Genomic DNA, 15,418 nt, shown 5'->3' on the forward strand with positions numbered 1-15,418 from the left:
TCATCTTCAAAAACGTAACCAACACTCTTTCAAATTCTTGGAGAAAAATTTTCAACAGTACCTCTCCAAAAATTGAAGTTTACCACCTGTCACGGGTTTCCTCAAACCAATTTCAGTACCGCATCAGCATTTCAATTTAATGGTTTTCACATTCATCTTTCAAAACCAATCATTATAAATCTCAATCAAAATCCAAGGTCACTATGACCAATCATCATAGTACTCATCTCTCAAACACGACAACTTGCACTCTCTCATCATCTAAATCCAATTATGCATCAATGATAATTTCCTCATCCGCTTTAGAACCATCAAAGCTCGCAGCCGCAATCAATTCCAACTATTTGGGGATCATTACTTGCAGTAACCCACTTAACCCTTCTAGTATTCAAACTTAAGATATTATAGTAAACTTTTACAGCTCCTAATCGTGGCTATCTTGTGTTACTGCTTCCGCAAGTTTCTGCTGCTTTATTCTGATCTCTCGTCTAATACTAGCTCTATCACTTACTTCCTCAAGTAATCAACCACAACTAAGCATGACTGGCATTCACTAGATTTCTATCTATGATAACCAAAGCCACATACCAACTTAATCGTACTTTTAACACGTTACCACTCTTTCGCTTACCAATTCTCAAACCGTCGGATCTAACGGTATCACCCGTTGTTGTAGTGAACACACGACCTTGTTGTTGGCCCTTGGTAGTATTTCGGTTGACCTCCTTAGGACACTTCCAGGACACGTGTCCAACTCCTCTACAACCATGGCAAAGTCCCAATCCATCTCGACACGGAGTTCCCATATGATGGCTTTCACATCGCCCACAAGTCATTCTACTCTGAGGTTGCTTTCCATTAAAGGCCTACCTAATCATTTATGCTCACCAAACCTTCTATTAAGATAACTTAGGGTTATCTAGAACAGATCATAATTTTTCATTCGACCATGTATTATGAGTGAATACCAGCCTTCAGCATTGTCTAAAGTGGTAAAGAATTAAGTTATCAGTTTTCTTGTTACCTCAGGTACGAGAATCGGACTTGGCAGTCTCCCGGTCCTTCCAGTGTGGGCAATCTCTGACCAAATGTCCTAGCTTTCCGCAATTGTAACACAAACCCGAACCATAACGACACGGTCTATTTGGATGATGACCTCCACATCTCTGACAACTCAAAACATCCGAAGCAGCCACTATCTGTTTTTTCCTACCTTTTCCTTGGGAATTCTTATTCGTCGCAAGGTCATTTCGCCCTTGGGGAAAACGTTGTGGGTATCCTCTTCTCTTAAACTCTTGACCCCTTGTTGAGTATTCTTGATTCTGCTCCCTGCGGTGGGATTCCCGACGGTCATTCTCCGCCTCAACAGCCTTCCTCACACATTCTTCAGCAATACGGCTCTTGTTCACAAGTTCAGAGAAGACCCTAATCTCCATCGGTCCAACGGAGCTCAGGATTTCACTTCGAAGTCCTCCCTCATACTTAATACACTTTCATTCCTCGAAGTCTCCCGGAGCTCCTTGACACATGCGGGAAAACCTGAATAGCTCCTCAAATTTGTCTGTATACTCAGATACGGACATAGCACCTTGCTTTAGCTGCAGTAACTCCAATTCCTTGGCTGTCCTGGCGGAATTCGGAAAGTACTTCTTATAGAATTCCACCTGAAAGGCATCCCAAGTGATATGATCATTCCTATGTTGCAGGAGACGTCGAGCCCCTTGCCACCAATGAGATGCTTCCCCCATGAGTAGATAGGTAGCGAATTCAACACGCTGCTCTTCAAGCACCAACTGCGCTTGCAGTGCTCGCTCCATGGCCTGAAACCACGTATCAGCTTCAGTCGAATTGGTGGTTCCCTTGAACTTAGGTGGATTAACCTTTAAGAAGGTTGCCAGTGTCATCGGGCCCTGAGCTCCACTTCCGCCATTGCCATTATTGTTTATCTGTTGCCCAAGAGCCTCCGCAGTGGCCTGCACAGCAGCAGCCATATTCTCCAACGTCGCCATAAGGTTTACCGGATTATTCGGGTTGATTTCCGGTTCCTGAGTGCTAGTACGATCCCTCTCACGTCCCCGACCGGGTCCACGAGGCGCCATCTGGTTCCTATACACACCAAACAATCGATATCAAGTTGATCAGTCTCAATATCGGAAGTATAGTGCTTCAAAGTACCAAAGGTACACTCATGGACTTCATGCTAGATGTATCGGTTAGATACCCTAACTAGCACAGGCACAGACTTAGAGTATGCATTGAAGCATAAGCAGTTCCATCCCTCAGGCTCACGTGGACGAACTGCTCTGAGACCATAATGTAACACCCTAATATTCAAATCCTTATGCTCGAGTCATAAGTCAATGATATTACGGTGGTACGACTCTCAGGTAGATTTTTAATATATAAATATAGGTAATTTCGAAAGGAGTATTAATCGAGAAGCCTGAAAAGAGTAGACATAAAATCGCGAAGACGTATCACTCACGTTTCGACAACAGAAAGATAAACCGTGAAGCCGAAAACGATATACGGACAAGGCGTAAAGGAGACTAAAAGATAGATAACATATAGACATATATATAACAATAAGTAAATAGCCACTAGTCGCGACCCGCAAAGATTAGGCCGGCTAGGGTACAGTATGAAAGTAGTTGACAATAGTATGTCCTAATCTCTCCCAAAGGAAACACGAGAGCCTCTATAGGCCAGTTCAAAAGAGTTCAATACATAATATAATCTTTTCGAAACAAAGGTGGAGAGATTCTAAGCAAAACACAAAGTAGAGAAAATGAAGATCTTCGCCGTCTCTCAGACAACCCACAACTCACTTCTGAGCACCTGGACCTGTATCTGAAAAACAAGAGATATATACGGAATGAGAACCCCAGGCCCATGGGTTCCCAGTACGGTAAAAGTGCCAAATAAATACAATGCACTACAATAAGAACTCATTAAGCATCCTAAGCTTCTTCACCAATTATTCATCCTAGATTTTCGCTAATCCATGAATAGGCAACTGTCGTAAAGGGATACTAAATCTGGTCCATATCTCATAAAATTCCCAACTCGCTGATTCTCCCACGAATCAGATTTGGAATTCTAAACAAAACCATCATCAGTCGTCTTGTCTCAGCAATTCTATGTTAATACATTATACCCTCACCGGGAGCTAGTGAAACCACATCACTGCGTCTACCCAGGGAGCTCAAATTATCTCATCCAATGATCATCATCCTCAAGCAATCGCATCACGAATTCGTCTCATCAAGGATAGCCCTCAACCTCCACCGACACCAACATGAGGGGCCTCTCAGTTGTACAAACACAAGCAATGCATGCAAGTAATACACAATTAAGGTACAAGTAGAACAAGTAGCACATAATCAGGTAACATAGCATATATAATGTAGAAGTCTAAAACAAATAAGCAAACCCAAACAATTCAAACATATTCAAATGATGAATGCCTGCCCTATGGCTGATGATATCATCTGTCGGTTATCAAGCCAACCCGACGTGTCCGGTAGCTAACCCGGGCACAGTCTCTCTGTTGCGCATTAATATCATTAGAGGGAATATGTGCCCTGTCACCATTGGAGGGTATCTGCGCCCTGTCGCCATTAGAGGGTATCTGCGCCCTGTCGCCATTAGAGGGTATCGGTGCCCTGTCACCCTTACAACCAGAGAGAAAACACAAGCATACTTACATTCAACATTTTCCATCATTATTCATTTATCATATTCGTTCATTTATCATATATGCATTTATACTCAGCCATAATCCATAATGACTTTGTCGTAACCCGGCAATAACTCAGCCATCCGGCTCATAGTTCAATCCAGAACTAGCCAATTTATCAACATGGCTCCGCCGTATCCGGCAATAACTCAGCCTTCCGGCTCATGGTTCAATCAAGAACCTGCCATTTATCAATAAATACAGCCCTTCGGTTCGTGGCATACACGGTACTTCCACCGTCATCCTCCATATCTCATATAATCATCTTTGATCATCATTGATCATTACTTTTCCCCTTACTTCACTCGCAAGTTACCACATTCACTAACTCATTTTCTCATTGCTAGGCATATCATAATGATTTAAGACATAGGTGGTGAGATCGGAGGCTTAGAAGTACAAAATTTTGATTTTAAAACTCAAAAATCAACTTTGGCACGAAAACAGAGCCACGCGTACGCGTACTCCATGCGCACGCGTGGATGGCCACAAAACTCATCGACGCGTATGCGTCATGCACGCGGACGTGTAGATTGAAAATTAGCCAAACGACGCGCAAGCGTTAGCCACGCGTACGCGTGGGTGCACTGCGCCCCAGGCACAAAACTGGCACAACTCTGGCGCAACTCTCTGGAAAATGGCTGGGCAATTGGTGCAGCGCATCGACTCGCCCGCGCACAGCATGCGCACGCGCGGATGTTGCTTTCTTGAAGATCGGCGCGTACGCGCCAAGTGCGCCTACGCGCGGAGGGTCATTCTGCTAAAAATTTTCTAAGTTAAAAAGCTGCAGAATTCACAGACTAAACCCCCAATCTTCCGATGGACATAACTTTCTCATTTCAAACCGATTTTCGCCCGTTCTTCAAACGGCATGGACATCCCGGATCCAATTTCTTATCTAAACAAGTTTCGCACAAAACGGAAATCTGGAGTCCAAGTTATGTCCCGTCAAAGTATGCCCAAAAATCATGTTTTCACACAAAACCACAAGGTGCCATTTTCAAAACAAGCCATTTCAATTCTTTTCGAAATCAACCGAAACATGCCAATTTCAACCCTTTTTGAAATCAATCAAAATGTACCAAAATCAACATCAAGCCTCCTCAATTCACACATCAACACTTCACCACAACTCACAAAACATCATCCCACTAATTTAACATTTCTTAATCAAATGGCTAAGAGACAACACATAGAAATGTCATACATATTTTCTCATCCCAATTTCAAATAATATCATTTCCAATTAATCATCATTACACACACTCAATATCATCATACCATCAAGGCATCAATAATCCTAGTCACATATATGACCACATAATATATCTCAACCAAAACCAAACATACCTTATCTACATAATTTCACCCAAAATTATCAAATTCCACACTTCAACTCCTCAAACCTTATTATTCAATAACCAACCCAATTATTCATATATTCATTATCTGAAACTCATCCAATCACTTGCATCATCATACAATGCACACATCAACTTACCTTCCTTACCTCTTTCCGGCCTCCGGCCCAAAATTCACGGCCTCCGGCCCAATTTCACAATTTAACAGCATAAACCACAAATCAATACTCATTACCCAACACATTCAATTCTCAATATACCAAGCATACAAGGCCACACAATTTTCAACCCAATCATTAATTCACATTACATACCAACTATGCATATTAGCACCAATCATTTACACAATCCAAACTTAATCCTAGGGGCATCTAGCCTAGGAATTCTCATCACACCACACGGTATTTAAATGAAACTTAAACCGTACCTCTTGTAGCCAAATCAATTGAGCCTCTTCTTTGAAAGTCTCCACCAACCTTAGCTCCAAGCCTCACCAAAGCTCCTCAAGCAACACCAATCTCCCACTTGTGCATCAAAATCACCAATACACTAACATAACCAATTTCACATATATACATCAACCTAGGGCTCATGAAAATGATAAATCACAAAGGTTTGAGTACTTCTTACCTCAGCCCATGTGAAATAGGGATAGGACTCACTTAGAATCCATGTTAGAGTATCCCTAAACACCCAAAATCACAAGATTTCAACACTAACTACCCAAAAACGTGTAACAGTGGGGAAATTCGAAAACTGGGCAGAGATGAATGGAATACTCACCACAAAACTTAGATAGAATTATAGAGGATGAGAAGAGCGACGCGTGGCCGCAAACGGCTCGTCAATCGGAGCTCCGTAGCTCAAGTTATGGTGGTTTGAAGATCAAAGAGAGTTAGGTTTTCTCTCTTCTCTTCTCTCTTCTCAATTTCAGTGCCCCAACCCTTCTCTTTAGGGTAAAATGAGCTGAAATGCTCATAACTAATGTTTATATATGTTGGGTCTTGGGCCCACTTAGGCCCGGTTCACTTATTTTTGTCCGTTGGCCCAATTTCGGGCCAAAATCTTTAAGATTAGCGCTCCAAATCGCATTTTAAATATTTCTACTTTCCCTAATTAAAATTCCTCCTTTCTTAACCTTATTTACTTATACTCAATTTTCTCAACTGCAGTACCAGACAGATCTCGGCCGGTACTGCCGGTCAAAATTTCACTGCGCACTTTTACGTAGAAAACTATGTTTTCTGACTCGAAAAAATTCACTGAATCCAATTATCATATTTAAATTATCAAATTCCAATTGTCAAATCCTCCAACCATATTCGCTCCTATTTAATTTACTATTTAATTAATTTCGGTTAGACCGGGTATTACACTGCACACCGTCTTTGTGCATGGCATCTCTACCGTAATGCCTGTGAAGCTATAAAGAATTCAAAATTCTTAGATGGGTTAAAACACCTAATGTATGGAAATTTTTTTCCTGAAGAGTTTGAGAGAAGATGGCATAACTTGATATCTGAGTACGGACTTTCTGAGAATGAATGGTTGCAAAAGACATACGGGATCAAAGAAATGTGGGCTTCCTCATATTTAAATGATAAATTTTTCGGTGAAATCAGGACTACGTCACAATGCGAAGGTATCCACTCCTTGATAAAGAATTACATTAGTAAAAAGTGCTATATTTTGGAATTGATACACAACTTTAATGAAGCATTGACGCAGTATCGGACAAATGAACTCTTATCCGATTTTAAATCATTGTTTACAACTCCTGTGTTGACCACGTGTCTTCAAGACATTGAGAAGCAAGCAGCCGATATTTTCACCAAAAGCATGTTTAAAGAGGTTCGGTGTGAGATAGAAGAAGCTGGAAAATTAAATGTTGTTACACATTCAGTAAACAACAATGAAGTTAAGGTGAGAATAAATAAATATAGGCAACCCGGGAGGGAATGTGAAGTACAATATGATAAAGCCACTAAAAAATTTGCTTGTGATTGTCGTTTGTTTGAAAGTCGTGGCATTCCATATTGTCATATTTTTTGTACTATGAGACATGACCACATCGATATCATTCCTGATACTCTTGTCTGCACGAGGTGGACTAAAAATGCTAAGAAGGATTATATATGTTCAGTTACATCCGCAGAAACTAACTCTGAAAATATTGCTGGTATTAGATATGGTGCTCTAGCAACACTATGCTTCACATTATGTGAGTCGGCATCAAAGAACCGAGATGACTTCATGGAGATTAGAGATGACATTTTTGGACTAATCCAAAAACTTAAAAAGAGACGCGATCCTGACTCCAATGTTCTTTCTAATGCGTGTATGGTCGGTGACCCAACTGTTGTGAAGACAAAGGGAGCCCCTCGTCAAAATAGATGGGCAATAAAATCTCGTAAGTGTTCTCATTGTACACGTTGTGGTCATACGATTCGAAGGTGTCCAGAATTATACAGTAGAGACGTCCTACATACTGGTCATCACTAATCGAGTGATGAACTCAATGATGAGAAGGTAATTTTAATTTTCTGTTTTATCAAAATTTTTAAAGATTATTTATCTATGTATTTAAATATTGTCTAATGTATTTTATTGTATTGTAGAGTTATTCTGAAGAAGAAATAAATCACTAAAGCAATGATGACAGCAATGTTCAGAGTGTAGATCACAGATATTTTAATGACAATGGAACAAATAAATTAGCTACACAAAAAAATAAGAATGGAGTTAAGGCTACCAAGGTATGTTAATGTGAACTTGAAGTCTTGTATATAACTTTTGTAAATTTTTTAAAAAAAAAAAACAGTAATTTGTAGCTATTTTATTATATATACATTTTACTTTTAGACTTCATTAATATATATTTTGTTTTTATTTAGTTAAAATTGTACTTACTTAATCATGTCATGTGAGATGCCTGTATGTAGGATACAAGAGTTGTTGACACAAGTTTAAAGTCCAAAAAGTATAAGCGAAGGTGTTCTAATATACGTAATGCGCATAAGGTTCGTATCCTAAATGGAATACACATATAATAGTAGTATTTTTTTACTAATAAAATATTAAAATTTTGTTGCGTGTACTTTTTTAGAGTGGACAACCAAATAACCATGATACTGGAAAAACATGTCAACCTAATTCAATAGATCCTGTGAAGCTCCAGAATCAGCATTTGAATGGATTACCTGTGTATCCTACATTTCTAAGATTTTTCGTTCCACCTTATCATCCATACAATGGCTCAAATTTATGATGAATTTATGGGTGAATGGATCAATTGAATGAATGACTTATTAATATGTGTATCAATTTTTTATATCTTCGATTACTCAGAACCTGTTACACGATATTAATAATATATTGATGTGAGGTTTAGTTATAAAATAAAAAATTAATTAAATCATAAAATAATTATTGACCACAGATTGATCCTCCAGAATTGACAATAAAGTAATTACGAAGGAGATTGACCATGAAACAATTAATTGAATGAATCAACAATTAATGCATAACTCATAATTGCAATAACAACTTACTTGTAACGTATTAATAAATTACTAAGGTCTTTTTTTTAAAAAGAAATAAATCATTTATTTATAATAATTTATTATTGCATATATCAAGTAGTAATATATTGTTAACGTATATATAAGGTTATTGCATAAATTTTTTTGGAACAATGTGATAGAATTGTTGAAATTATTATGTGCAGTTTTTAATATCTGATTTTGGAATTTGAAATTAAGTTTTCTTATTTTTATATTTTGCAAGTTTTTAATATCTGTTTTTAATAAATATTTTAATTTTATGATAGACTCATGCATGTGAATAAATTTAATTTAATTAATGGCTCAAAATCATGATAAATTCATGGGTGAATGTATTCAATTGAATGAATGACTTATTAATATGTGTACATATTCAATTTCATGATGAGTTAGATAAGCATGCAAATATTAAATTTTTTTAAATCTACCCACACCTTTCTCAAATTATGATCCATACATATTTAGTGGCATAATACAATTAAAACCATTGATTTTATGCCTCAAATTAATGTCTTTATAATTTTTTGATTTTGAAAAATAACTATTTCGGTATTTTCATTTAAAGATACATTAATTTAATTTATTGTCTTTAAACATACCTTATTAAATTATTAATACATTATCACTTTATACTTCAATGGTGGAAATAAATATTAAATAATGATTATTTATTTGTATGATTATTAATACGTTACTACATTAATTTAATTTATTGCCTTTATACTTGAATGATGACAATCAGTAATTATTCTGATACTAATCAAGTTCAATTCAAATTTTAAAACAGAAATTATTTATTTGTTTTTAGAATATTTTTTTAAAAAAATAATTTTAAAAAAGTAATACTGGTAAAATTATGTGATAATTTTTTTTATTAAATATAAAAAATAATACAAATACATAAAAAATATTTGTTAATAATTATACGTATATTAAAAATATTTGTTGACTATGAGTATTATTATTTAAGTAAATAATATATAATTTAACTTTTCAACCTTGAAAAAACTCTTAAATGAGATAATATTTTACTTTATCATTGTGTTTAATAATAATGATGATAATAAATAAATAATACGTTATTAATCAGTTTTAAGAGTGAAAAACTTCAAATACTTCTCATTTAAATACGATACAAAAAAATAATTGATCCCCAACTTCTTCTCTTTCTCCAAATTTAAGCCGTAGCCTACAATGCTCCTTCTGGCTTGCACACAGACTAATTCACAAAAATAGGTAATTTTGGTCGACTGAAAGTAAAATTAGCATTTGTCTGTACAGTACTAAAAAGAAAAAAGGTTAATTTTGCTAACTCTTTCTCCTTTTTATTTGGGTGTGGTTTGTAGATTGGCAATGGAGATGTGATGGATTGAAACTAATAACATCTCTACTCATGATAATCAAGGAAAAAATACACTTAAACTGAATAGAAAATATTTTAAATGACTGTAGACATGAGAGATGGAAGACAAACACAACTAAATTAAATTAGATAAAAAAAATTAAGAATGTAAATGATGAAGCAGCCTTCAACAATGAACTTATACTGGCTCAACAACTGAAAAGATAATTCTAATTAGGCGAGTAATTACTTCAGATTCCAGAGTCAATCATACATATACTACAAATTTAATTGATCAATCTATATAGTAGACATAGAGCTCGAAAAATTGTATCCATGGCAGAGAATTTGTTCCATAAAAAAATCAATAAAATAAAACTGACCGTTTGAACATGCAAGAAACAAGCCCAATAACCAAAATAAATGAAATTCATTGTTTGAACAGACGATGAACACCTAACCTAATATCAGGGGTGTGGAAGTCAGCGACGGTGATGGAGAACGCCGTTACGCGGTGTGGATCGGAGGCGGCAAACAATAGGTCACGGAGGCTTAGAACGTGAGAGACGGCAGCGACACTGCTGTTGGAGGCGGAAACAGAGGACGCTAACGACGGGCGATAGAAATGGAGATCGACGAATGCCTGTGAGATAGAAGGGATCTGGCGGTGTCGGTGAGCGGTGGTGAACGGCGGCGATGAACGGCGATGGTGGAGAAGTTCAGATCGGAAGGATTGGGTGTTCAGGGGTCTAAGTTAGAACAAAAAATAATAACTAGTATGTGTTTTGGGAAGAAGATAACGCTGATAAGAAAGAGAAGATATTTTTTATTTTAATTTTGTATTAATTTTAATAAATAAAAATACTTAACCATAGTTAATCATATATGATTAAAGTATATACGTATTCGTATTTGTATACAAATAATAATTAATACACTTTTAAAATACATTAAATTTTAAGATTTTAAAATTTTTTAATTATTAATTGACTAGAATTAATGATACCACATGTCTATATTGTATTGGTCACATATACAGGCTATGAATTCTATCACAAATGAGCAATCACCTTCTTCTTTCTATATTAAAAAAAATCAGCCTTTAACTGATAGTCTATTTATTTTTCATTGGAATTGTAGTCTTCTTTTCTAATCTATTACCATATGATATTCTTAAGTGCTCCATTGAAAACTCAAATTCTCAGGTCCTGAATATTGGATTCTACATATTATATAAGTTATAAAAAATAAATAAATAAAAATAAATTTCATTTAAATTACTCTTTGGGTGAAAAAATGGAGTTGTTTATTCTGATTTTGTTCATCATGAAAATCATGCATGAATTGTCTCTCACATAGATTCCCAACCTGATTATAACATGAATTTGAATTTGAATTTTTGAGTTTGATTACTTACTTTAAGCATGTTTGATTATAAATAGAGTTTAGAACTATTTGATTATAATATAGTAGTTATACCATGAAGTTAGATTTTGATTTAAATTATTTCAAAATTTATATACTTAAAAAAATACAATAACTAATTTGATAGTTAATTTTAATATACATTTAATATAGTTGAAAATTTATTATACATAGACTCAACCACATTTTCGGTTTCCCTGCATTTAGTTTTGTCTGTGAACCCATTAGATATATAATAGCCTTTAAAAAAATAGTAAAATTACTTCCCCACTAGATTGGGAGGAATAATTTGAACTCCAAAAAACGGCCACCTTATTAAAATTTATTGAAACTAGTTTAGTGTTCTATGATGATTATAAAATTCTTTGAATAAGATAAAGTAACATATGTTTAATCTAGCTAGTTGGATAGCAGCACTACACAAACTTGTTAATTGTGATAATAGTGGGACTAATTCTCTCTTTTTCCATAACACAGTGAAGGTATAAGAAAATTTTTAAATGTATCGATACACTGATATTTTTATAATTTTTAATTATTAATTTTAATATAAAAAATATATAATATATAATTAAAAGATTAACGATTAAAATTTATTAAAATATCAGTATAACGATATACTTCAAAACTTTCCAAATGTATAATGGAGTTCTGATCCGTGTGACTGAGAATTGCATTAAAGTGGCTCTGATTCTTACCCTGGCAACACTATTCTCTCCTCTCTTTTTTTTTTTTTTTTTTTTTTTAAATAGTTATATGATATGATGAAGTGTTAGGAGACAATAATGATTTGAGATATATACATTGGTTAATAATGTTACACCTCTGACTGCCCACTATTCTTTGTTTGATTTCCATCTTGTGTATATTAATTATCCCTCACGTACCTTGTAACTTGAACAAATAAATTTGAAAAAATTTAGTTGCACATCAATATATATATATATATATATATATATATATATATATTATGCTTAGATACATTTGTTTGCCTTTTTTCTTTTGAAAATTTAAAATTGTTACATTAAGGTTATTTTCTTGGTTGGAATAAAAAGATTTATTCGAATCATTGAGGACTACACAAAAAAAAAAAATAAAAAATAAAACAAAGTTTTAAGAAATTAAAATGAGGTACAAAAGACTTGGTCACAAAACCATAATTTTAGCTACAGTTTGTAACGTAATTAGACCATTCTTTATATTGCTATTTAGTTAAGTATTGATATATCGTTAAATATTTCAAATCTATTAACAATAGTGAATTTGATTTTGATGCATTTAGTGTATGAAAACATTATACACACATTTGCCATTATTCGATAGCGAACAAACATGGACACAATAAGGCTTATTAAGTTTAGAAAAGGTTATTATCTCCCAGTCATGAATCAATACTTTGTTACTTTCATTCCTTGTTCAGAATGATAATATTTATAAAATACTTGTAACTTATTTATAGCTAGGGTACGTTTGGTTGGATAATAAAGAGAAATACTATAACACTACTACAAAATTCATCTATAACCCCGTAGCTGTAACTTTTGAGTTACAATGCAAATTATATAAACATGTTACATGAAAAAACAAACCATCCACAAGTTATTTATATAAAATATATATCAAAATATAACATATATATTTTATTTTTTCACAATATTTTCTAATTCGATAGACTAAAGACTAATTTATCGTAAGTCTAAGTTTCATTCAAAAGTTTGTTACTAGCCAATGAATTGTTGCATACACAATGAGAGATTCAAATTTTCAATACTTACTCAAATGGATAAATAAACTAACCACTTAACCAACTCAAATTAATTATATAAAATATATATTAAAATATGTAAATAACTTTTTTACCTCTCAAGGTAGGAAAGTAAAAAAAAAGAGTTAAAAATATAACAAAAATGATATTAAAAAACTATAATATAGAGTATATAACTATATACCTTTTACATTTTAGTATTTTTCCAATTTTGCCCTCATTCTCCCTCTTTCTATTGCTGGAAACCCCACTCATCCATCTTCTTGAACATTATATTTTTAAGTTTAGAGATGTTAATGTCTAATACCAAACATAAATTTTATATTTTTTAAATTAACAAACATAATTACACTAATATATACTCCTATTTTTTTAATATTGACCTAGTATTGGTGTTTTTTTTTTAAAATGGCCCATTAAAACCGAAATTGCCGGATCCGGTCAATAAGTCCAAATAGTGGGGGCAAATTGATAGTTTGCCAAAAAAAAGTGAGGGCCACATTAGAATGGAATCAAACATGTATTGAAATAGAACAAGGATGATTGTCACAAGTCATCCTCAATTCATGAGATGAAGAACGAAAGTACACAAGAGAATGGAATCAAACGTGTATTGAAATAGAATAGTAATATTATTAATCCATGAAAATCAACAGAGCTCCTAACCCTAACTTAGAAGGTTTAGTTGCTCATACTTTTACAGAAAGTAATGTAAAACGCAAAGAATGTAAAGATGAGGCAGAAGATCCTAAACATGGGTGATCTTCTCCTTTAAATACTAATATAATAACTAAGAAGTACAAAATGTATGACAAACTAGACTAGAAGTGCGAAAATTCATCATTGGGCCCACTTTGGTTGAGTACTTGGGCTGAGCTTGGCGTCCAACTTTGAGGAATGGGCGTTGAACGCCCATTAGGGGGTGATTGGCGCTGCCTTGCTTCTTGGTAGGTGTTGAACGCCCCAAAGGGGGTGGTTCTTGGGCGTTCAACGCTGGCTTATCTCCTTGGGGCGTTGAACGCCAGTCAGGGGGTAGCTCTTTAGCGTTCAACGCCCAATATGGGCAGGTTACTTCGAAAAAAAGTGAAAACCATTATATATTGCTAAAAAATTCTGGAAGTTAGCTTTTCAACACCGTTGAGAACGTGTCATTTGGACCTCTGTAGCTCTAGAAATGCTCGTTTGAGTGCTCGGAGGTTAGATTCTGACAGTATCTGCTACGCTTTCCTTGCATCTGAATCAGACTTTGCCAAAACTCCTCAATTTTAGCTAGAAATTACCTGAAATTACCATAAAACACAACAACTCAAATTAGAATCCAAAAATGTGAATTTTGCACTAAAACCTATGAAAACATAATAAAACTCAAACAAAACATAACTAAAACAATATGAAAATGATGCCAAAAAGCGTATAAAATATCCGCTCATCACCCTATGAGGACATCTATTACCACTGTGATTCTCCGCACCACATAGTCTGTACTGCTTGGAGTAAGCATCTTGTTCATGTCCATTTAATTCAAGAAACGAGTCATTTTTGGACGCCCTTTGCACACTCGCCTGAGGTTAGGATTAGGTATCATCCTTGGTCCTTCATCCCATAGCCAAGTAGTTAGGTTTTCCAATGGCTTAAACCTGGCTCTATAGACCTTTCTAACATTATCCATCCGACAAACCTTATTGACATATACTTACCAATCAAGGCGCTAGTTTGTACAACATGCAAACATATGGTGACATGGAATTCGATCCACCTGAAAATCACCATAATCACAGTTAGGAGTATTCGTGGGTCGGGTCAGGCCAGGTTTAAGTAGACCTGGACCCGGCCTTAAAAGGCAACCGAGTTTATTTTAACTCGACCTAAAAGTAACCCGAAACAAACCAGGTCTACCCAATGTAAAATTAGTATATAAAAATTTGTAAATTTTATATATTAAAATAATAAAAATTTTACCTTTAAAAATTAAATTTAATAAATGTTATGTGCTGTCTGGTAGATCGACTGTGTACTCCAAACTGGATGGCATCTCATGGACCTTGAACACCTCATTCCGCCTATCAAACATACTAACTTGAATGTTTTCTGATGCTCACTGATTTGCTTCAAGTCTAATAATAAATTCATAACAACTTTAGAAAAAATATGTCCAACATTAATGTGAGCCTCGGCCTCAACCTTCTTTCTGGTGAACAACTCATTGAGTTTGTAAAAAGTGGC

General features: G+C 34.8%; 1 protein-coding gene across 1 annotated transcript; it reads left to right on the forward strand.

Annotated features, from left to right (window-relative positions):
- Positions 1–6,564: 6,564 nt before the first annotated feature.
- On the forward strand, positions 6,565–7,602 carry LOC148546335 (protein FAR1-RELATED SEQUENCE 1-like). The gene has a single exon (XM_088499190.1). It carries the CDS (start codon positions 6,565–6,567, stop codon positions 7,600–7,602), a length of 1,038 nt encoding a protein of 345 aa, XP_088355316.1.
- Positions 7,603–15,418: the final 7,816 nt, after the last annotated feature.

This window comes from Arachis ipaensis, chromosome B9, assembly GCF_059453495.1.
Source record: "Arachis ipaensis isolate K30076 ecotype BB chromosome B9, ASM5945349v1, whole genome shotgun sequence".
NCBI classification, from domain to species: Eukaryota; Viridiplantae; Streptophyta; class Magnoliopsida; order Fabales; family Fabaceae; genus Arachis; species Arachis ipaensis.